Source organism: Phocoena sinus, chromosome 14 (genome assembly GCF_008692025.1).
Source record: "Phocoena sinus isolate mPhoSin1 chromosome 14, mPhoSin1.pri, whole genome shotgun sequence".
In the NCBI taxonomy this organism is placed as follows: domain Eukaryota; kingdom Metazoa; phylum Chordata; class Mammalia; order Artiodactyla; family Phocoenidae; genus Phocoena; species Phocoena sinus.
This window is the reverse complement of record NC_045776.1, coordinates 72,439,968-72,464,555: the sequence shown is the minus strand read 5'-3', so window position 1 is coordinate 72,464,555 and position 24,588 is coordinate 72,439,968. Positions and strand designations below refer to the sequence as shown.

Below are 24,588 nucleotides of genomic sequence, written 5' to 3'. Positions count from 1 at the left end.
GTGACAAAGACAATTCTCAGTTTAAAAAACTGTTAGCCAAAAAACAAACAAAATAACAAAAAAAAAGCTGTTAGCTAGGATCTTAACCGTCCCGGCTGCTCCCTCCGCTGCCCCAACCTCTGCCCCTTCCTGGCTGGGAGAATTGAGCCCTTTATCACCTATGTGCCAGGGGGCAGGGGTGGAGGAGTGGTGGGGGAGGGGCTCCCAGGCCTCTGTGAAAGTCATGGACCTCTCAGGAACATGTTCATTCACTCCCCCTCACAATTCTGGTCACCATCCCAAGGGCCTCCATGCGTCCCCAGTAGCCCACCCAGGGGACCCAGCTGGGAAGCCTGGAATTACTCAAATCCCACTGGCGCCAAGGCTCCCCGCCCTCTCTAGGCCATAGCTCCAGATGAAGGCTAATTCCAAAATGCCCGTGGCCAGCTGTGGCTCAGCCACACCCACAGGCAACCAGGCCTGCTGCCCAGCAGCAGACTGGAATCACAGCCAGTGGCTGAGGGCTGAGGGTGGCTGTTCCCATGGCAACGGATGTCTGAGGGGAAGGGCTTCCTCCCGACCTGGCCTCAGGTTTCTGCCCCAGGGAGAATTCCAGAAGAGCCTCATGGTCTCTGGGACAAAGCCCGCTCTTTGTAGGACCGAGGTGGACAAACCAGCTGAGTGTCCCCAGCCTCTTGGTATCCTGTCTCTGCGGCTTCTAGGTAAATGTGGGGAGATGTGATCTCATGGGGGGCCTGCTGTCCATTGGGGCAGCCCCCCAGAGGAAGACCATCAGACCCCACACCCTCCTGGCTCTGTGACCTTGGGCAGGTTCCTTCACCTCTCTGAGTATGTTCCTGTCCTGTAGCTGGGAGGGATTGGTGAGGATCAAGCCCTATGCAGTGCCTGGCACACAGCAGTTGCTGCATAAATGCACACAGCCCAGCCCTGGTTCTCCCCCACCCTCGTCCCCAGTTGTTTCTTCTCCACATCATGACTTGAGCCCTTCCCTGGCACTCAGAGAAAAAGCCAAAAGGCCAACCAGAATTCTCACGCCTACAACCCCATGTTCCCCGATCTCACCCAGGTGGATGTGAGCAGGGCTTCCCATGTCAGAGTTGAGGGCACTAAGGCACAGGGGCCAGTGCCAAGTGGCTGCTAGAGGGGCTGGAGAGTGTCGTCTGAATTCAGACGGTCCTGGGTTCAGATCCTGACTGCATCACCAGCAGGTACCTCAGGCAAAGGGCTTGCACTGTATGGAGGCTCAGTTTGTCCATCTGTGAAAAGGGCTGGAGAAACCCACCCCTCTGAGGTATATTTGGAGGGGGGGATGAGATGGCCAGGGTCTGCAGGAATCTAGCCCCACGTGGTGATTTTGGCTGCATCCCTAACTCTGAGGAGAGCTTCAGGCCCTCAGGAACCTAGATACCAACTGTTGGCCTAAACCAAGCTCTGGAGCCGTGAGGACACCAGCAGGGCTAAGGGGGTGCCCAGGGGAGAGAAGGAGGGGAGAGGGCAGAGGCAGAATAGCATGGGGTGTGGGAACAGAGAGGAAGGAAGTTTCTGCCTGGGAGTGTAAGGGGAGAGCCATGCCAGGGATGCCTGCTGCCTGCTGGACTCAGTAGTTCTCATCTGTAAAATGGAGACACTAATGCCAACCTCACAAGATGCGGGAAGGAAGATGTGTAAGGGAGAGTGTAGGGTAAACATAAGAGCGCTCAGAAGGGGATGTTGGTCTTGGTGGGGGAAGCACGGTGCCCTCACAGGACTAGTTACTGAGAGTTACTATGTCCCGGCATTGCCGGCCCTCACGAACATGATCGTGTTTAATCTTCCCAGGTAGGGGAAGGGGTAGGGGCAGTTGCTATCCCCATGTTATAGACAAAGAAGTAAAGCTCAGAGAAGCAAGGTCACCTGCCTGAGGTCACACAGCTTAGAAATATGGTACAGCCGCTCCCAGATACTTTGGACTCCAGAGACCACATTCTTCTTCTTTTTTTTTAATCTTTTGTAACAGCTCTATTGAAATGCAATTCACATACCATGCAATGCACTCACTTGAACTATTCAATGGTTTTTAGTATATTCACAGATAGATGCAATTCTTACCACAGTCAATTTTAGAACATTTTCATCATCCTAGAAAGAAACCCCATACCCTTTAGCCATTACCGCTCCAAGCCCCTCCAGCCCCTTGCAAACACTAGTCTACGTTCTTTCTTTTTTCTGTTTTTTTGGGATGCGTTGGGTCTTCGTTGAGGTGTGCGGGCTCTAGCTGTGTGGGCTTCCGTAGTTGCGGTACTTAGGCTCTAGAGCCAGGCTCAGTAGCTGCGACACGTTGGCTTAGTTGCTCCGCGGCATGTGGGATCTTCCCGGACCAGGGCTTGAACCCATGTCCCCTACATTGGCAGGTGGATTCTCAACCCCTGTGCCACGAGGGAAGTTCCTAGTCTACTCTCTGTCTCTATGGATTTGCCTCTCCTGGACATTTCATATAAATGGAATCATACAGTATATGGTCTTTGACGTCTGGCTTTTTTCACTCAGTTTAATGTCTTCAAGGTCCATCCACTTCGTATCAGGCATGAACACTTCATTCTCTCTCTTTTTTTTTTTTTTTGGCGGCTCCATGTGGCTTGTGGGATCTTAGTTCCCCGACCAGGGATCGAACCTGGGCCCTCGGCAGTGGAAGTGCAGAGTCCTAACCACTGCACCGCCAGGGAATTACTTCATTCTTTTTATTGTCAAATAATATTCCACAGTATAGATATAGCACATTTCATCTATCCGTTCATCATTTGAGTCGTTTCTATTTTGGCTGGTATGAATAGTGCTGCTGTGAACACTTGTATACGAGTTTTTTTGGTATTCATATGTTTTCATTTCTCTTGGCTGTATCCCTAGGAGTGGAATTGCTGGGTCATATGGTAACTCTGTATTTAACTTTTTGAGGAACTTCCAAACTTTTCCACGGTGGCTGCACCATTTTACATTCCTACCAGCGGTGTATGAGGGTCCCAGCTTCTCCACATCTTTTTTTTTTTTTTTTTTTTCCACATCTTTGCTGACACATATGTCTTTTTTTTTTTAAATCAAGTCCTTGAGGTTGCTACCAAGGACTCAACTTTTTTTTTTTTTTGCGGTACGCGGGCCTCTCACTGTTGCGGCCTCTCCCGTTGCGGAGCACAGGCTCCGGACGCGCAGGCTCAGCGGCCATGGCTCACGGGCCCAGCTGCTCCGCGGCATGTGGGATCTTCCCGGACCGGGGCACAAACCCGCGTTCCCTGCATCGGCAGGTGGACTCTCAACCACTGCGCCACCAGGGAAGCCCTATGATCTGTCTTTTTGAGACCATATTCTCATTGACCTTGCTATACTAGAGTCTGCCCAGCTTGGGTTCAAATGCTACCAGCTGTAGGATCTCAGGCACGTGGGCTCTCTGTGTCCTTTTATAGAAGATGGCATAGGAATCTCTCCCTTCCTCGTTGTCAGGAGGTGAACTGGCAGCATCAGGGCTATGCTAACTGTAGAGTGAGGTGCGTATGTCTTGTTTTTATAACCGGGGGTTGGGGCAGATGTACCAGGTATAAAGTCCCTGAGATGTGGACCCATCTGGCTCCCGATCTCTCCCCAGTGCCTGGCACTGATTCTGGCATACAGTAGGCGCTTGCTAAGTGTAGACCCTCGATGCTGCCCAGGAACCTCCCTTAGTGGAAGTGGCCGTGCCCCTGCTAGGGACTCTGGGACCCATGTGGGACAAGGTGCTGGGCCCGCCTATAGCCTCTACAGGACTCTCTGCCTGTTTTAAGGGCTTTGAAAATTTTTCCTTCCCTAAGAGGAAAAATTCCTTTTGTTGAGAGTCTCTTGTTCTTCCAAGGCAGAGCTGGAGAGTTTCACCAGAGACAAAAAACAGTGAAATAATGGCAGTCACATCCTAGCAGTGGCCCTTGTTCATATTTAGTCAAACCACCGAGTGTTTGCTGGGTGCCCCGAGCACCTCACTTTCTCTTCCCACTCCCCACTTTCCTGCAAGGCAGGCCTGCATGCTTTCAATCCCCTAATTTTTCTTTTATTGTGGTAAAATACACATCACAAAATTTGCCATCTTAAGCCATTTGTAAGTGTACAGTACAGTGGCTCAAAGAACACTCACGTTGCTGTGCAACCATCACCACCATCCATCTCCAGAACTCTTGTCATCTTGCAAAACTGGAAGCTTGTACCCATTAAACTGTAACTCTATTCCCCCCTTCCTCCAGCTCAATCAACCAGTATTTTTTTAAAAATAATTTTTTTTATAACGTATTTGGCTGCGCCAGGTCTTAGTTGTGGCACGCAAGATCTTTGTTGCGGCATTCAGGATCTTTAGTTGCGGCATGTGGTATCTTTAGTTGCGGCATGCATGTGGGATCTAGTTCCCTGACCAGGGATCGAACCCGGGACCCCTGCATTGGGAGCACAGAGTCTTCACCACTGGACCACCAGGGAAGTCTCAATCAAACAGTATTTTAAAAGCACCTACTAAGGGCCAAGGGGCTGGTCCTGTGGCTGCAAATGAGACAGACGTGGTCCTTGTCCTGTAGGAACTGATACCCATTTTTCAGATGAGAAGACTGAGGCACTGAGAGGGAGAGGCTCTTGCTCACGGCTCCCACCTCATCAGTGGCAAAACAGAGTTTAAACCCATGGCTGGCATAGGGGCCAAGATCCAGCTTCTTGGCCCAAGATGAGTCACTTTTTTGCATGGGGCCTCAGTTGCCCCGTCCATGAAATTGGGTTCAGGAGGGAGTTGGGTTAACCATACAGATGCTGAGGGCTCATACCTCTTCCCCCTAATTTTGGAGAAGAGTGGACACCCTCCCCGACCCTATCTTCTCTCATCCCCTCCATCACCTTCCTACTAACCTGAATTATCCCTGTCATTTTCTTTTCATTTGAGAAGGGTCTTTCTGCAGAAATGGGCTCCAGACTAGTTATGCCCATGACTCCTCTGCTTCCCAACCTGGCCCAGCCCCAGCCCCGGCCCAGAAGACCCCCAACAGATGGGCTTTCCATCAGGGAAGTATGAGGGGCCCCCTGTTTACATTCCTCACTGCCAGATAGCTGCCTGTCTGCTCTGTTTAAGATCCTGGAAACCCAGAGTAAAAAGTTTCTCTTCCCCATCCCCTCATGGAGGGAGCTTTGGAGAGGCCACACTACCTTCCAAGCCTCAGTTTCCCATCTGTAAAATGGGCACAGCAATCCCTACCTCATAGCCTGGTGGGAGGAAGGTTTACATGACACCCCCCCACCCCACCCCTTGCTCAGTGAGTTCATTATTAAGGTTTCTTTTTGGTAAATGTTTCACACTGGTGGTTTGAATTTTATTTTAATTTTTTGTCTGTTCGTTTTGGCCGCAAGGCATGCAGGATTTTAGTTTCACGACCAGGGACCGAAACCATGCCCCCTGCAGTGGAAGCACGGGGTCTTAACCGCTGGACCACCAGGGGAGTCCTCAAACTGGTGGTTTGAACACATCACTTCCATTAAGGTTCTCTGTCTCCAGCGATTCTCAAATTCCACTTTCTAGCTGCCGAACCGACACCCCATGGGAACTATTTCTACTTGCAAGCTCATGAGGAAGGACGTACCCCACTGTCTTCCCAGTGGGAGATTTACCTCAGTTTAGTCAAAACAATAACGATAAAAAGGGCTAAGAATGCTCCTTGGGCTCTGCACAGACCTGGTGCTCCCAGCATCTTCACTGTGATGTGAGGTGGGGACATATCTACACTGCGCTCTACAGAGGGGACACTGGAGCACAGAGAAGGGACCAGCTGTTCAGTTAGTGAGTCACAGAGCTAGGGCTTGGGCTCAGGGAGTCTGGCTCGAGGCTTCCAACCAGTCCCGGCAAAAGTGAGCTGCCCGTCCCATGGAGGTATTCAAGTGTCTGGGGTAGAAGGTGTGTCTGGGTGGTGGGGCTTACCTTCGCCATCTGATAAAAGAAAAAGCACTCGTTGATCTCCTACTCAGTGCCAGGCTCCGTGCTAGGCGCTGGGTAGAGGTGAAGTTAAGAGGAGCTCACACTGATTTAGTCCTGGACCTGCACTGTCTGTAACACAGGTGTCTCCCCTCCTGGACGTGGAGCTACCTGAGGCCCGGGACCTACCGCAGACCTGTCTCTGAATTGTCTGCTGAATGAATGAACGAGCGAAAGCGGTGAGCAATCAGCGAGATGCCCATTAACAGATAAGGAAGGAGTCCCAGGCTGGAGAGGTCAGGAGTCCATGATCTCAGGATTCCAGCCAGAGCCCCCTCCACGGAGCGCCTGCCCTCTACCAGGGATCATGACGCCCACTTTCCAGGTGAGAAAACTGAGGGCCCTCCTCTGTTCCCCGCAGGGGAGCCGATCCCGGGTGCGGGGTAGGCTCGGTGCCACAGCTGCAGGGCGGGCGGGGTGGGCGGGGTGCAGTCCGCGGGCGGCGCGCGAGGTGGAACCTGAGCTCGGGGAGGAGGGACGCGGCGGCGGCGGCGGCGGCGGGCGGGAGGGAGCGGGGCCGGCTGCCGGGATTCAGGAAGCGTTGTGCTCCCGGCCGCCGGCGCGGAGCCCTCCCGGAGGTGAGTGGGGCCTGGAACTTCGGGGCGGGGACCCCGGGAGGGACGACCCAGCCGAGGACCTCGCGCTCCTCCGGGCACGTCGTGGAAGCTGCGGAGTGGTGGCCTGGAGCGCGGAAGGCGCGGGACCCGCGGGGGGCCCTTGGGCCGGGCACCACCTCTCTGGGCTTGGGTTTTGTTACCTGCGAAGAGGGCGCCAACGTGGGCTCCGGGGATGCAGGCCCAGGTCCCCCAGTATCCAAGCCCAGGAAGCAAACACAGAAGGCCCTGCAGCCCATCCCGGAGTCACCTCCTTTTTGGAGAGCTTGGAAGAGGGAGTTGGGGTCCTGAGGTTTGCCCCCCACCTCTGGGAGGGAATTGGGGAGCCTGGAACTTCCAAAGGCCACTTCTTAGTTACTGAGCCCCAGAGAGATGGCTCTTTCCCTGCAAGAGGCAGGAAAATCTTTAACCTCCCCTCCAGCTATGCCCTGGAGACTCCTGGGAGGTCTCTGAAGACAGGGAGAGACCTCCCATCCTCCCCGCATGGCTGGCCGTTCCAGCCACAGGCACCCGTGCCTGGCCCAGCCCCAGCGGGTTTCTCCATCTGTCTTCCCCATTTTGCAGATGAGGAAACTGAGGCTCTCAGGTCGGGGATGTAGCCAAGTGGAATTTACATCCAGGGCTGTCCGGCTCCACCGTCCTCCCTGCCTGGTGCCCAGAGGGTGTCTTGGAAGTTACCCAGGAGGGGGTGGGCTTATGTCTGCTGAGTGTCTGCAACAAGGGCTTCTGCTGGGAGCAGGGGTAGGGGCCTGATGTCATGTGTGAGCTTTGATCTGGGACGCTAAGACCCACTGGAGGGTTTAAGCTTTGCCACTTTATCTCTGGGGCGGGGACAGCGGGGTGAAGAGGTGGCCTCTTCTGAGAGATCAGGTACTAGGGTCAGCCCAGGTCATCTGTGAGGTTAAAAGTGGGGCTTGTGTGGGCCCGAACCCTCACCCTGCCACCCCACTACTGTGTGACCCTGGGCTGCTCCCTCAGCTGCCTGAGGGACAGAGAGCTCATCTGGAAAATGGGGTCGGCTGAAGGTGAACCCCGGGGCTGGGGTGAGGACAGCGGACCTGTGAGGGGACCCACGCCGTGCCTGGAGCCCCAGCTGTTACTATGCTCGTGCTGTTGTTGCCCCAACGTCTTCTTAATGGAAGGGGGTGAGAAAGGTGATTGGCCATTTCCGCATTTCTCTGCATCATTCTGTTTGAGTAACAGTGGGAACCAGAAAGGCTGGGGGCCCCTTTTCCCACCATCATTGATCAATCGGAGCGGGGAGGGGCTCCCAAGACACACGGCAAATGGCGGTCATGGGCCAGTCAGGCTCACGTTTGTGAAAGCAGGGTGGGGTCATTCTGAAGGTTTAGGGAATGGGCACCTGAGGAAGAAGCGTGCAAGAGAGCCCCAGTGGAGATGCCTGGGATTCCCCAAGCTAAATCCAGACCAGATGCCTTACATCCGGGCCGCGGCTGTGGACACCCCCGCCACCTCCTCAGGTGTGAGCTGGGCCTCAGCCATTTCCTTTGTCCGTCGAACCCTCCGGGAAAGCCATCCTGTGTCAGCCCTGGGCTGGGCACTGAGGCACCTCAGACCCAGCCTAGCCCCAGCCCGAGGGGCGTGAACTGAGCGGTCCAAGAGAGCGGGTGAGATGGGAGGAAGGGCTGCCCCTCTCCCACGGCCGCCTCCCTGACCCTGGGGTTGCCCCTCGTGCCAGCTGTGGCTTCCAGCAGGAGCCCCCACACCAGACCTGAGGGCGCCCAGCAAGGGAGCACTGTGCTGGATGCCGTGAAGGGTGTGCCGCCCGTGAGTGGGGGCCAGGAGAGCGCTCTGGGGGTGGCACTGTGGCGATCCAGTACCCGGGACGGCTTGATCAAGGTGGCACTTGAGCCTCACCTGGAGGAATAAATGCAGATATTGGGCAAAAGGGTTTTTAGGTAAAGACCTGACTTCTACCTGTCACCAGGTGGTAAAACTAGGGTTTGGAGAGCTGAGACATCATCCTGTTTGTCTGGAGTGTGTGACATGAACAGGAAGGACAGGGGATCAGACAGGCAGGGACTGGGTCAGACCCAGTACAGGGGTCCAGGCTGGGAGGGACATGCCGGATGTGTGGTCTTGAAAGGTCCGCAGAGTGGGGGCCAGGCGGGGAGGCCGGGCAGGGGAAGTCATCCAGGCCAGAGGTGTGAGGCCCCAGGTAGGGACTGGCAGGGGCGGCTGGAAGGTGTAGGGGGGGAGAGAACCACACAAGCCTTGGCCTCACTGCACCTGGCACGCGGTGCTCAGTAAATCACTGTTGCACGGTTGAGTGACTGAAAACATCGTTTTGAGAGGGCCAGAGTCCTTTGAGGCCCTTCGTGTGTTCCCAGGAGGGAGGGGGCCACGTGGAGCAGGCAGCTCTACCCCTCCCAGGCCCGCAGCCTGCTGTCTGCCTCAGTTTCTCCCATTTGACTCCGGGAAAGACACTCCAGGCCCCTCCCCAATTCATGGGGACCCAGGGACTAGCTCCTCTTCTTGTCACACACACGATCTGGGGAGCCAAGGGAACATTTCATGCTAGCAAGCCCTCTGGAATGCTGTGTGTCACCAAGTTGGGGTGGAATTCACCTGTTAAAGATTAATTCAGATCTCTTGAGATGCTTGTGGTCCTGGGCCCCGCAGCTGCCGCTCTGAACTCTGGGTGCAAGGTTCTTTCTGGCTTTAGCCAAGCGTGGGCTGCATTAGTGGTCATTACGATGGTTGCGAACATTTATTGAGCACTTACTGTGCGCCAGGCGCTGAGCCCAACACTCAGTACATTTGGATGCAAAGCTGGGATTATACCCATTTTTGAGAGGGAGGAACTGAGGTCAAGGTGGTGAAGTTGCTTGCCCAGCTGGGAAGGGCCGGAGCTGGGATCTGAACTCCATCTATCTGATTCTAAAATCCATGCCCTTAACTTCCAAAGTGGCCTGTCCGCATTTGTCTGGATCTGGGGTCATGGGAAGATAGTCTGTACTTTAGAGATAAGAACCTGAATTGTTCAGACAGGCCTGGGTTTAAATCCGAGGCCTGCTGCCTTCTCACCAGGGGAGCTCGGGCAAGTCACCTCATCTTTCTGAGCCTCGGTTTCCTCATCTGTCAAATGAGGCTGTCAACCCCCTCTTTGCGAGGACAGTCCGGGGCACACAGATGGGGCTCTGAGCATTATCGTCTTCCTCATCCTGTCCCCCGGCCTGTGCCGGGGTGCCTTTTCCTCCAGCTCATCTCTCTGAGAACCCCTCTGTGGCAGGAAAGCAGGTGGAAGGTAGCAGGGGCAGAGCTAGACTTGCGTTTGGGCAAGGGGTGCTGCCTTTTCAGCTACAAAATATTTATGGGCATTGACTGAGCGCCAGGACCGCCAGAGTTTCCTGCTTTCCTAATGTAATGCTACCTGGTTCAGATCCCGGCTCTCGGTAAGTCCCCTTACTTCTTCTTGGGCCTCAGTTTCCTCATCTGTAAAATGGGATAATGTTAGTGCCTGCTTCGTGGGGTGGTTGTGGACAGTCTCCAGAGCAACACAGACTGTTCAGTGTGTAACCAGTGTCTATTGCCTGACAGTCCCCTTGATGGTGTCACGGCATCACCCCCACTGGCGGTGGGCAGGGCAGGAATACTGAGTCCCATTTTACAGCAGAGGAAGGAAGTAATTTGCTCAGAGAGGCTCAGAGAGAGAAGTAATTTGCCTAGGGATGCCCCGCTGGCTCATGGGAGAGCTGGACCTGAAAGCCAGATCCCAGTGACTGGACACCTTGGGTCCCTGAAAACCCAGTGGGTGGCTCAGCTTCCTTCCTGAAAGGCCACTGGACTCTCCCTTCTTGGAGTCTGACCCACCTCTGTTCGCGTCCCAGCTTGGCCACTTGCTGCGGTGTTCCTGGGGCTGCCACCTGGGGTTTGCTGGAGGTCAGAGCTCTGCCAGTTGGGGAGGTCTGGGTTATTCTGACTGCCACTCCTGCCCCGGCCTGGACTCCCCCTGCCTTGGGTGCCCCTGAGCTGTCACCCTGGCCGAACAGGAATGAGGAAGGGAGGCCAGGCCCTCGCTTTCACTGTGACTCTGACTTCCTTCCCACCTCTGAGCCCCTTCCTGGTCATCGGCTTCCCCTTTCTGCTCCGAGCCCTGCCCACTGCAGGCTGTGTGACCTCAAGCAAGTCACCCCACGTCTCTGATCATGTTTCCTCAATTGTGAGGGATGGTCACAGGCGGCACGCCATGGGCATAGGAGGCGCTCACAGGTCTGCTCCAGGTGAGGTCAGAGGGTGGGAGAGGCTACGGAAGGAGGTGGTGGTATGGCGGGGCAGACAGGAGGGCCATTGACCAAACGGGAACATGCTTATTTTTCTTTGGGTGGTGAGTAACGGCCGCCCCTCCTGCCCCCGCCCTTGCTGCCACCGCACAAAGGGTCCTCAGTCTCACTGGACGCCTGTTTTTCCCTGAGGGTGGAGTGGCCTGGCTTCCACCCGGCTGACCTGGAGGGCTGACCACCTTCTGGGACAGCTCGTCAAGGGTATATATGGGGGGGGGGCTACTTCCAACGTGTGTCCCCGATGGGCTCCACAGGCTCAGGGGGACCCCGGTGGGCAAGGGGCCAACTGACCTCAGACAGGGACCGGTTTGCCCGTTCACTCCTGTCCCTGTGTCCCTTGGCAGAGAGGAGGGGCTGAGGAATACCTGTGGACAGAGTGAATGGTGAAGGAAGGAAGGAATGAGTGATTGAACAGATGAATCAGCAAGGCGGGGGCATCAGGAGAACCCGCCTGCTCAGATTCAGACTTGGGTTTGGGCAAGTGTCCTGGCATCTCTGAGCCTCAGTTTCCTCATCTGCAAAATGGACTCATGATAGCTGCCACCTCATGGGGGGACATTGAACCTTATAGGTCAGAGAGCCCAGCACGCAGTAGGTGCTCAATAAATTATGTTAAAGGATGGGAGGGAGGAAGTTAGCTAGCTGGGTAGAGGTTCAGCTGTGGAGATCTGTCTGCCCTGTGGAGGATGACTTAGCTGTTTGTGATTCCTTTCACTTATATACATGCGTTCATTCATTCGTTTGTTCGTTCACTCAGCAAGTATATCTTGGATAGATACTATGTGCCAGGCCCTGTCCTAGGCACTGGGGACTCAGTGGTGACTGGAACAGAAGAGGTCCCTGCCCTCCTGGAGCTTGTGTCCGCGTTCCCATCATTGGGGGCTGCACTTTATGAGGCTCTGACACCCACAATGACCATGCAACCCAGCAGCAGTAGGTGCTGTGATTAGTTCGCTTTTGGAAATGAGGAAACTGAGGCTCAGAGAGCTGACATAATCTGCCTGGGGTCACACAGCTACTAAGTGGCAAAGCCACGATCGAAACTCTAAGTCTTTTTGTGCCGTGCCCGCTTGCCCCGTGACTTCCAAGGGGCGTGGCATTTAGAAAGACGACCCCAGGGAGAGGGCTTCATAGACCCTGAAGGGATGAACTCAAATGAGCTTAAAAGCAGGTGGTTGGAATCCTGGCCACATTCCCTTCCTGTTGAGTTGTGACCTCGGCTGGGTCTCTTGGTCTCTCCAAGCCTCAGTTTGCTCATCTGTGAAATGGGGATGAGAAGTAAACGGGAGAGCGCTCAGCACATGATGGATGTTGGATAAATGTCAGCCCCTCCCCTCCATTCTCCCCAGACGTGGTTTATTCATCTGACAATGGAGACGATGATATCTAACTTCTAGAGTTATTTTTTGGATTAAAAGAGATAGAAGATGCTGTGTGACATGTACCAATGGGAGGATAGGCACTGCTAATGTGGGATTTCAGGCCTTACTCTCAGCCATAATTCCAAGCAGTTAGCCAGAGACGCAGCCTACTGTTGGCATAGGCTGGTGAGGTCGGCTGGGGCAGAGACAGGATCTCAAACTGGTTTTCTGCTGCCTGGGGCTCCCTTCCCAGCTCCTGCCCGACCCATTCATTCCACGGTGTCTGCTCTCTTCTCTGACTTGGTCACCTCGAGATTTTTGCACGTGGGTATGAGGTGGAGGGGTGTGTGTAGGTATGGGTGGGTGGGTATCCTGTCTCCTCTGGGCCTCAGTCTCCCAGCTAGGAAATGGGGCCGTGATGGAAGAGAGATGGAAACAAGGAGGGGAGAAGACCCTTTCAGAAGGCCAGGTCTTCGCGTAGAGTCACAAGTCCTGGGTCACGTCTCCCCAGCTGTAAATTGAGGGAATATTAACAATGAAAAGGCAGCTGCCTTTTGTTAACATTTACTATGCACCAGGCGCTGTCTTAAACTCTTGAATTATCAACTCAATCAATTATCTTCCATTATCATTCAATCCTCACAACAGCCTTTTGGTGTAAGAGCTATCATTTTATTTTTTAATTCAAAGCGTGAATGTAGAGTCCAACCAATAACTATAAAGCAAATATGGGTTCACCCCTCCCAGGTGGCAGTAATTGTTTCCCCCATTGTACAGATGAGGAAACTGAGGCCTAGAGAGAGATGACTTGCTCCCAGCCGCCCTGCCAGGAAGTGGCAGGTGGGGAAGAGGACATAGGTTGGGTAGTTTCTGAGGCCACAGAATCCTCTCTGGGGGGGCTCTCTGTGGCTGTGACTGTCCTCCAGGAGAGGGGCTGGGCTAGGGAGAAGGGGCCTCCGTCTTCCTAGCTGGATCTGGGTAGCATCACGCTCTGAGCAGGGCTGAGTTAGAGGGTGGAATCCAGGGCTGTGCTCTGATGGGAGGGGGCGAGGCAAGGGAAGAAGGAGCCGGAGCTTCCTGGGACAGGGACTTCATGTCCTTGAGCCCCTGCTCTGTGCCAGCCCCTGTGCTGGACCCTTTATGAGCGTATAACCTCACGACGTTTCCTTGTTGTGCACCGAGGAAACTGAAGCTCCGGGAGGGGAAGTGACTTGTCTGAGGTCACCAAGCTGGGAAGTGTTATTGAGATGTAATTCACATGCATCTCACCCTTTCAACGTGTACAATTTAGTGGCTTTGTAGAGTGTTCAGAGTTATACAGACATCACCACTGTCTAGTTTCCGTGCCTTTTCATCACCCCCAAAATGAACCCTGTACCCGCTAGCAGTCACTGTCTCCCCCCCTCCCCCCAGCCCCTGGCAACCACTAATTTGATTTCTGTTGCTATGGATGTGCCTGTTCTGGACATTTCATGTAAATGGGATCCTATCACACGTGGCCTTCAGTGTTGTTCAGCGTGTGCTCTTAAACCATTGGGCCACACTGCCTCCTGGTGGCTCCCACCCTGGGGCCGGGGACCTTGGAAGCAAATGCGTGCCCGTGAGAGCTCAGAGGGGTATCTGTGTGCACTGTTGGAATCCCTCTGGCCAAGGACTTGCAGAATGCCCAAGTAACGGCCGTGGTCACATTGGCCTTGCCCTCTGTGGGGCCCAGTGAGTCACCCCCGCCCTGCCCCGCCTGGGCACCCTCCTGGGTGGGGGGACCCGGCAGGACACTGGGGCTCTGTCAGGCCTGGTCAGGCAGCCGCTGTGCAGCAAACAGGAAGCGGGCTGGGCTGAGACCTGCTAGGTAAATACAGGCTGTCTGGGGAAGGTGCTCGGCATGGCGTGATGCCCCCTGTTGCTGCCGCCTGCCAGGGCCCAGGGAGCCTCGGGCAGCTTGGCAGGCAGTGGGTTTTGCCTGGCCAAGGGGCTGAGCTCCCAGTGGCAGCTGCTCTGAGGTGGCTGCCAGAGTCCCAGGCTCTGGGCCCAGCCACTCCGCCCTCCCTGGCTATCATACCTTCCTTGGTCCTCAGTCTGTCTGTTCATCTTCTAATAATGATGATGTAATGATACCGATGATGCTGACAACAGCCATCATTTACTGGGTGTGTGCTCTCTGCTGGGTGCTATCTTCTTTAACCTTCTCAACAATCCGGAGATAGGTGCTATGATCATCAGCATTTACAGGTGAGAAAACAGAGGCACAGAAAGGCCAGTGACTTGCCCAGGGTCACACAACTGGTGAGTGGGCAGTTTGCCTCTGGGGCCCCTGGTTCCCACCACTCACCCTAAACCACTCTTCTTCAACCCCCATCTTCCACCCTTTTCTTCTCGAGTCTCCTGGTCCTTGTAAAGTATCCACCGAAGGCATAGGTCCTGGGGCCACGTGCATCCTAGACCTGCTTCTGCCTCTAAGGAGCTGGGCAACCCTGTAAGAGTGACTCCACCTCTCTGAGCCTCAGTTTCCTCACCTGGAGGGAGGGGGGTTGGACAGAGCCGGTGTTTTCTCTCTCGGCACCAGCAAACCTTGGGATCCATCCTCATCTTCCTCCCCACCTCCCCACCCGCCCACCCACTCACCCATCTTTTCTTCCTTCCCACCTTTCTTCTCCGATGCCTCAGGCTGCACCGTTCCTCAGTGCCCCCTGCTCTTTCCCAGCTCCCTACCCTTGACCTTGCTGTCTCCTCTGCTCTTGTATCCCATTCCACTTGTCAAGCCCTCCTCCTTGCAGCCCCTCCCTGTGCCCGTCAGGTTTAGTGCTGCCTCCTCCCACCTTCCTCCTTGCAGAACTTCAGAGGACCTTGCCTTGCAGTGTAGGAACTTACTGATGCCTCGTCACGATGCTAATTGCTGGAGAGACAGCAGACACAAAAGAGTCCCTCCTTCATGGAACCCAAAACTAGAGGAGAAGAGAGAAGATGAATAAAAGAATGATATAAGTAAAGGTCAAAGTCTAATCACGAGAAGCGCTATAAAGAGAGGCACAATTTGCTCTAAGAGTGAACACAAGGGAGCCGGTTTAGACTGTGGGGGGGGCAGGAGGGCTTTTCAGAGGAAGTGCTGATTGAGATGATACTCGAAGAAAGGGTTAGTGGAGGAAGTACATCCCAGGCAGAGGGTAACAGCCCAGGCAAAGGCCTGGAGGGGGAAAGCCTCTGCCTTCTCTCCTAGACTGTGAATTCCCTGAGCTTCCACTCCTGTTTGCCCTGCAAGCAGGTGGCACTTAGCAGATGGAGTGCACTGATCCCAGCTCCCTGGAATTCCTCCCCCTGGGGTAGAGCAGCCCCTGCACGCCTAAACTTGCCCCCAGATTTAAGCAGCTTTCCTTGTCACATAATCAGGAGGATGGGATTTGACATACGTGCCAGGGGTTCCATGAGATCAGGCAAAGCCACGGGGGTAACGGTGAGGATGGGTCCCTTCTTCTACCCTCTGCGTGGGGACAGGGGGATGGAGCAAGAGACTTCCACCCCACCCCAGCTGAGTCCGGGATTCTCAGAAGGCACCTGCCATTCACGTAGTCTTGCGGTTTGCTGTTTACTGAGGGCTTACTCTGTGCCAGGTGCTTGACTCAATTCATATAGTCCTCACGATGACCCAGTTAACAATTCATATATCCTCACGATGACCCAGTTAAGTTCCTCAAGGAAGGTGAGGCAAGCGAGCCTCGGAGAGGCTACGTAAGTCTCTCAAGCTCCTCCAGCTGATGAGCGGTGAGTCTGGGAGCCAACCCGCTGATCTGACATCAAAATGCAAGTTCTTTCCATGCCCCCTTAGCTCCTACCAGGTGCCCCCTCCTTAGGGGGGAGGGATTGTGGGTGTGGCTGCTCTGACTGAGTCCGCAGGGCCATCAGAGCAGAATGCATGACCTTCAGCCATGTTTCTGGAGAGCCTGGAGTCTGACCCAGGCAGAGAGGAAGGCTTGGGGACCCTGGCTCAGCACTGTATCTCCTCACCCCGCCCGGGACCCCAGCACCCCTGACCTCGGCCACTCCCGAGCCCTTCTGGTCTAACCAGCTCTTGCCACCAGACATGCCTCAGCTTCTTGCTTTGTCTATAGCGGTTTCTTCTGTTTTCCCACCAGGTCAGCCCCAGCAGGGCAGGAGTTCTTTGTCTTGCTGACGTCTGTGTCCCCAAGACCTGGCACACAATAGGTGCTCAATAAACATTTGTTGAGTAAATACATAGGTGAATGGTTTCCAGTCCTGCTGCTTGATGCTAAAACAAAAACATTTGAAATCTGCTGCGTTAAGTGAACACAGCGGTCACACAGTGTGTGGGGATGTCCACGCTCTGCCTAAATGTCCTTCGCTGAGCCCCAGACGTGCTCCTGGTGCCATCTGGGTGCTACCTGCTGCAAAGGCACTCCCAGGGCTCACAGCAGGCAAGCCGGCATGGGGAGAGACAGGAAGAAACATACACGATATTTACACACAGAGGAGATGAAGGAGGACTCTCAGCCTCTCTCCTGCCCTGTACCCCTCCTTCCCTCTAAATCTGGCATGGGTTTGGAATGTGTAATAACAGCCTACAGGGCAAATTAGAACAGGGAGTGAACTCTGTCCCCAACCACAGAGAACAGGGCAGTGTTTGGGGAGGGGATGGCCACAGAGCAGGCTGTGTGTGTATGTGTGTGTGCGTACACGTGTATATGTGTGTGGATGTGCATAGTGGTGTCTGTACACACTTGGGTTGTGTGGTGTGGAAGGAGTCCAAGGTTCGGAGTCCAGAGGCCTTCTTCAAGGCCGTTCGTTCACTCTCTTGTGTGGCATCTCAGAGTCAGTTTCCTCAGCTGTAAAATGGGAGGCTCTGGCCGGTTAACCAAGGGAGAGGCTGGGAGGGCTTGGTGAATGTTAACCTGGGCCGTGAATGCCAGGCTGTAGTCCTACCACATGTGTGTGCCCGGCAGGCGGGGTGGTGAGGAGGACAGGTAAACTGGGACCGTATCATCATGGCGACGATGATTAAAGTATTTGTCAAGTGCTTATTAGGTGCCCAAGAGACACCTGACTTGCCCATTACAGCAGCCCTATGGGATAGAAGCTGTTTTGCAACCTCATTTTATTGTAGGGAAACCAAGGCTCAGAGAGATTAGCATGAGCTGAGAATAATAACCCTTACCTCCCGGGGCTGTTGTGCACCTTGAACAAGATATTCTAAGGGTCTGGTGTGGCGCCTGGCTCCCAGGCCATGCCTTCAACTGAGGGGTTAGGGTAGCCCAGGCTCCACAGCCAACTGCCAGGATTTGAATCCTGGTTCTGTCACTAATCTGCTGGGTGGTCTCAGGCAAGTCACTTAACCTCTCTGAGCCTCAGTTTCCTTATCTGTGAAAGGGGAATTATAGCAGTACCTACCTCCAGGTCGGGATTTCTCAACCTCAGCACTATTGACTTTTTGGGCTGGGTCGTTCCTTGTGGTGGGGACTGTCCTGTACATTGTAGGATGTCTGGCACTATCCCTGGTCTGCCTTGACCCACTAGATGCCAGTAGCCCTCTCTCCTCTGCGCAGTGTGACAACCAAACACGTCTTCAGACATTGCCGAGTGTCCCTGGGGAGCAGAAGGGCCCCCAGCTGAGAACTGCTGGTCTAAGGGTGCAGTGAGGACCGGGTGAGAGTGCGTGTATGAAGCACTTGGGCCCATCAGAGCCACGTAATCACCATGATGACGGGGGTTTAGTTCAAAATTGCTACTTCACCATAATTAATATGTCCATATTGATCTCTATGTGTCTTGTCAAGGCTATGAGCAGGGTGTGAGTGACTGAGGGGGCATTTGAACCTGGGGCTGGCTGACTCCAGACCCCCTGTTGTGGAGTCCCCAGAAACCCTGGATGCCATCTGAGTTGAGATTTCTTAGGGCAGGGGGTGCAGGCATGGCGGGGGTTTGAGCGGCTGCCTCCTCTGGCCCCCCTAAGGCAGGGGCTGTCCTGCCCCTGTGGGGCCCTGGGACGGGGTGCAGGAATAAGGAGGGTGTTAACAGCAGAAGCACGTGCCCAATGCCTCCTCTTCCCTTGACCCTGGGTCCCCATTGAGGTGAACAGGACTGGGCCGGGGGAAGTCTAATCTTCCCCCTCAATGCCTGCACCCCAGTGCACACCCTCTCTGCCTCCACATACCCCCATTCCTGCATTACTAAGCCCAGACTCACGTGGCAACCACTAGGGGTCTCCCTTTCCCACCTGGCGGGTGGATAGGAACTAATGTCTCCTGAAGTCCTACTAAGTGCTGGCATCAGGTGGGTGCTTCAAATTCCTGAGGGCACTGGCATTTCCCAAGAGCTTTAGGAGGAGGTGTGGTTACCCTGGTTTTACAGGTGGGGAAGCTGAGGCCCAGAGAGAGGAAGTGATTTGCCCAGGATCACACAGCTGCTAATTAACCAGGGCCAAGATGGGAACTGGGTATATCTGATTTCAGCAACTGTGCTCCTAACCCTTACTTACTCCTTTGATTATAATCATTGACAGCCCCCGGTTTAATCCCAGGGTTGACACTGGACATGCCTGATCTCATTTACTTCTTCCTGCAAACGTATGAAAAAAGCTACTATATTGTACCCATTTTACAAATGAGGAAACTGAGGCTCAGGTAGCTAAGGTCACTTTCTCAAGGTCATGCTGCACATAAATAGCAGAGCTGGGGTTAGAACCCAGGCCTGGAAGACTCTAAAATCTAGGCTCTCCCTACCTTCTGGTGCCTAGAAGGGGGTCTGTCCCCGGCAGGAGCTCTGACCCTCTGTGTGCCCTGCTGCACCTGCCAAGAGAGGCCTCTTGCAGTGCCGTAGCCTTCCCTCCTGGCAGCCACAAAACAAACACGGTGGGAACCAATCTTTATTTGTTTTTCTGCTAATGTGTGGGGATGGAGAGATATAGAAAAGAGGGCTTTCCAGACATTTTCCTGCAGCCCGGGTGGGATGGTAGGAGTTCCAGGAAACTTGCCCTTGGTGTCTAGCCCTCCCAGTGGCGCGCCGCAGAGGGCAGGGGCTGACAGCCAGCAGGGCCTTGTCCCTCCCTTGCCCTTCTCCTGGCTAATTGGGCCTGGGAGCCAGAGAGAACTGGATTGAAGTCCAACTCTTCTTACAAGCTATGTGACTTCCCCTCTTTTTATTTATTTATTTATTTTTTTGCTATACGCGGGCCTCTCACTGCTGTGGCCTCTCCCGTTGCGGAGCGCAGGCCCAGCGGCCATGGCTCACGGGCCCAGCCGCTCCGCGGCATGTGGGATCCTCCCGGACCGGGGCACGAACCCACGTCCCCTGCATCGGCAGGCGGACTCCCAACCACTGCGCCACCAGGGAAGCCCATGACTTCCCCTCTTAAAGCTCCATTTTCCTCATCTGACAAATGGGAACAAATAATACCTTTGTCATCAGGTCGTGTGTCCATGTGGCACCCTTCTAGGTGTCAGGGACACAGGAGTTAACGAAACAGATGCATTCCCTATCTTCTGGTGCTCACAGCTCAGGAATTAACTAATCTCATGAACAAATGGTCAGGGAGGGCTTCCCAGAGGAATGGACATGAGCTGGGATCACAGGTGGGCAGGAGTTAACCAGGCAAAGAGGGGAGGGAAGGGGTCAGCGCTTGGCACTGGGGAGCAGAGTTTGTGCACTGTGGGAAGTTAACTAAATTCTCGGAACCTTGGTTTCCTGTTCTGTGAAATGGGGTCATAATGATGGTGCTGGGAAATTGAGGGCTACTGACTCCCACAGTGGGTTCATGAGTATTTCTGAGCACCTAGTGTCCCTGAAGCATAGATTTGATGGTTATGTTTTAGTAGGTGCTTACGGTGTGGCAGGCACGGCACTGGCCACTGGAACATGTGCTCTCTGCTTCCCCATTTCACAGGTGAGGAAACCGAGGCTGTGAACCATCCACTTTCGCATCACACGGTTGCTAAATGTGGAGCTTGGAACTTGAACCCTACTCTGGGGGCCCCGAAGCTGGCTTGGTTGGCCAGGAGTAGGCCCCAGGCTCCAGATCTGGGGACCCAGTGTGACTCTGATGCCCTTTCTCCTCCAGCTAACGTCCAGGGTAGCTGGACCTGAGGCAGACTCACGTTTCCAGGTCCCTGAAAGAGGCTCTGTTGCAGCTCCTGCTGGGGGCTGGCGGCCAACCACATCTGGGAGTGGCCACCCTGAACCCCTGTCATTACAACGGTGGCTTTGAAGAAGCTGGCAGCAGTGCTGTTTGCCCACGTGGGAGGGGGCTTCCTGGAGCCGGCCTGACTCCCCTCCTGTTCCCTTGCAGGCCGAGCAGTGCAGACAGGTCCAGGGGCAGCATGGCGGATCCCAGCGAAGGCCCCCGCGCGGGGCCTGGGGAGGTAGCCGAGCCCCCCGGGGATGAGAGTGGCATCCCCGGCGGGGAGACCTTCCCCCTCTCTTCGCTGGCCAACCTGTTCGAGGGGGAGGACGGCTCCCCGTCGCCCTCTCCGGCTGATAGTGGTCGCCCTGCTGGCCCAGGCGATGGGCGACCAAACCTGCGCATGAAGTTCCAGGGCGCCTTCCGCAAGGGGGTGCCCAACCCCATCGACCTGCTGGAGTCCACCTTGTATGAGTCCTCAGTGGTGCCTGGGCCCAAGAAGGCGCCCATGGACTCGCTCTTTGACTATGGCACCTATCGTCAGCACCCCAGTGACAAGCGGTGGAGGAGGAAGGTCATAGAGTGAGTATTGCTGGCTGCCTGGCCGAGGGTCTCCGCCTCTGTATTGAATCCATCCATCCATCCATCCATCCATCCATCTATCCATCCATTCACCCATCCATCCATCCTTCTATCCATTCATTCATTTGTGTACCTATTTACTCATCCATCTATCCACCTATCTGTCCACCTTTCTGTATACGTGTCTATTCATTCATCTGTCTGTCCACTTATCCATCCATCTGTGTATCCATCCATTATCTACTCAGTCATTCATCCAGCTACCTATCTTTCCACCTAGCCATCCACTTGTCCAGTCCGTCCATCCATCCATCATCTACTCATTCGAATATCTATCTACCCATCTATCCATCTGTCACATCTCTCTGGCCAGTCATCCACTCATACAACAAACCTTCCATTTATCCGCCATATACTTAGCCAAAATCCATCCATTCTCCCACCTACTCACTGTTTCTGTTCATCCAGCCAGTCAGCTATCAAACTATTCATCATTCATTCATTCATTTCATTTCCATGTCTTTCTTTTGTTCTCTCTTTCTCTTTCCCTCTCTTTCTCTGTCATCAGCTACCCACCCTTCCATCTGCCCATCCACTTGTCCAGTCCGTCCATCCATCCACCATCACTCATTCAAATATCTATCGACCCATCTATTCATCTGCTGTCTCTCTGCCCAGCCATCCGCCCATGAAAACCTCTCTCAGGCCTGTGTGTGTGTCTGGAGGAGAGTCTTGAAGTCTGCAGATGCCCTGTTGTCACCTGGTCCTCCTCTGTTCCCCCTTGCTGATCACAGACTCATTTATGCCCTTGGATGAAGCCCACTCACCTCCTCAGCCCTGGCTTTGTTTCCTTTATTTATTCACTGAGCCACCAATTTGTTCGGTGACCGTTTCTGGAGCACCCACCACATGCCAGGTAGGGCGGTTGGCCCTGGGGCTCCAGGGGTGAGTCAGAACAGACGTTACCCCTACTCAGCTCAGACACTGAGTAGCTGTCACTGGTACCTTCAGTTTGGAGGACAAGACAGGTAATAAGCAAGTGATTAGACAATTCACTTTTGGGGAGGTGCTGAGGTGGGAGAGGGGAGCTGATACAGAAAAGGTAGTCCAGGAGGGCTTCCTGGAGCAGCTGACATTTAAGCCCAACGCTAAGGGGTGAAAAAGGGCAGCCACACAGCGGGGGTGGTGGGAGGAAGTTGTTCCAGGTAGAGGGAAGTGCATGTACAGGGGCCCAAGGCTAGAGGGGCTCAATGTGTCCAAGAAATGGGGCCTCGCAGTCCACATGCTGTACTGGACAAATTGCATAAACTCCACTCAGAGGTGGAAACAGGCCCAGGGCAGCAAAGTGCCCTGGTGTCCCATCCCTCCAAGGTCCCATTGGAAGCTGGTGGACTCCCTGTCTCCCTTTCCCCTCCCTCAGATCCCCTCCTTCAAGCCCTCATCCCCACCATTACCCCAGACAGCCAGGGCTAACGGCTTTGCGGGGGCCGCAGAGGAGTTGGGACGTGGCTAAGCGGCTGAGGTCTTCAGAGACCCCGAAGGCTGCCTCGGTGAAGACTGAGGGCGAGGGTGTTACTTCATCTCATTTTTTGGCTCAAAGGTCACAGTTCAGGAGCAGATAAAATGGGGGCTGCCCTAGCCTGTGTGCCCCCGTCGTCAGGAAACACCTCTTCCCCCTTCCATGGCCCCCATCACTGGAGGCCCTGCCCTGGGGTGTAAAATCTGGGGCCCGGGCAGAGGAAGGAGGGAGAGCGGCTGTCCACTCCCCCTGGTGAGCCGCTGGCCTTCTCTGCCCTTAAGCCCCTGCCTCAGTGTCCCTTCCCCCTCTGGCCCTGCCACCTCTGTCGTGGTTCACTCTCTGCTCCCCTACACCCCCTCTTCTCCCTCCCCATCTCCGCCTCTTTCTCTTCTCCATCCTGTCTTCATTTCACAGATTGTTCTTCGCCCTTGTATGTTCCGGGCACTGGGTGCGTGAGGACATGACACAGGGCGTCCCTGCCCTCATGGTGCCCCTGGGCTGCTGCTGCTCCAGCTCTTTGGCTCTCAAAACCTAGCACACAGTAGGTGCCCAATGAGTGTTTATTGAATGACTGAATGAATGTGTGTTTTTTTCCCTTTTTTCTTTCTCCATTGCTTCCTCTCCCCCAGCCCTCTCCATCTTGTTCTGTCTCCACCTGCCTCTGTAGCTCGGCATTTCTCCCACACATACAGACTCTGGATACACAGTAGGCGCTAAATAATAACAGGAATATCAGCTAACATTTATTGGGTGTTTACTTTGGTGGGGCCTGGACTAAGCACTTATGTGCGTGGCCTCATTTGTCTCAAATGTTTGTTGAATGAATAAATCAAGGAGTGAATGATTGAATAAAAGATAGAGTTGCTTTATCTTTTAGTCTGGTGTTCCTCCTTTATTTTCTTACTATCTTTGTCTCTTCCAGTCTCTGGATTCTTAAGTACTTAGTAAATGACAAATGGATGGATGGTGGGTGGGTGGATGGGTGGGTGTGTGGATGGGTGGATGGATGGATGGAAGAGTGGTTGGGTGGATGGGTGTGTGTGTGCGTGGATGGATGGATAGATAGATGGATGGATGGATGGATGGATGGATAGGTAGACGGATGGATGAGTGGACTGATGGGTGAATGGATGGGTGGGTGGATGGATGGATGGGTGGGTGGGTGGATGGGTGGGCTGTGTGTTCTTTCTGTCTGTCTCCAACCAACACACAGGTACCAGGTAGAGTCTATTGGGATAAAACATTCCTTTGTGTCTCCAGATGTCTTTCTCCTCTCAGTCTGGTCCCTCCCTAGGGCTCCAGCTGCCCCCACCCCCCAATCCCTGGGCCCCTAAGGCTAGAGACTGTGGGATGGGCAGAGGATGAGCCCTCCTATCACCCGGCTTCCTCCCCCTTTAGGAAGCAGCCACAGAGCCCCAAAGCTCCCACGCCCCAGCCGCCTCCCATACTCAAAGTCTTCAACCGGCCTATCCTCTTTGACATCGTGTCTCGGGGCTCCACCGCTGACCTGGACGGGCTGCTCCCCTTCTTGCTGACCCACAAGAAGCGGCTGACTGACGAGGAGTTCCGGGGTAAGCCACCCAGGAATAGCAGGTGGGCCAGCTGGGAGTTGGGGGAGGCCTGGCATTGGGGGCCCCCTTTCCCCTAAGCATTTTCCCTTGGGTTAGTGGGCTGCGCTAGCCAGGAAGAGCACTGGACAGGGAGTCTGGTCCTGTGTGTTCTTTACCATATTACTTAACCTCTCTGGGCCTTTGCTGCCTTTCTTTGTTCATTCATTCAGGCTTCATTTATGAAAAGATTAGTGTCATAGGTGAGCAGAGTTTACCCACCTGGATTCAAATCCCACCATTACCACTTAAGGGACGTGTGGCCTCTCTGGGTCTCAGTTTCCTCATCTGTACCCTGCGTAATAATAATAGCATAGTCCTGGCCTCTGAGGACAGAGAATTCCATAGTGCCAAGCACAAGGCAGCTGGGGTCCCAGGAGCTCCTGCCCCCTCTGAGGGGAGCTCTGGAGTGGGGAGCAGGGCATTCCTGCTTCTGCTTCTGAGGCTCTGCCCCCCTTCCCGCCCAGCTTTCTGGCTCCCC

General features: G+C 54.5%; 1 protein-coding gene across 7 annotated transcripts in view; it reads left to right on the top strand.

Moving 5' to 3' along the window:
- Nucleotides 1-6,501: 6,501 nt before the first annotated feature.
- The window catches only part of TRPV4 (transient receptor potential cation channel subfamily V member 4), a 75,606-nt gene continuing 57,519 nt past the window's right edge, over nucleotides 6,502-24,588 (top strand). For all 7 annotated transcript variants that reach the window (XM_032602898.1, XM_032602894.1, XM_032602897.1 and 4 more), the window contains exons 1-3: nucleotides 6,502-6,576; nucleotides 20,568-20,981; nucleotides 23,899-24,071. In XM_032602898.1, the coding sequence (XP_032458789.1) occupies nucleotides 20,599-20,981; nucleotides 23,899-24,071 (556 nt within the window). In that variant the 5' untranslated portion in view covers nucleotides 6,502-6,576; nucleotides 20,568-20,598. The remainder of the gene's footprint in view (nucleotides 6,577-20,567; nucleotides 20,982-23,898; nucleotides 24,072-24,588) is intronic.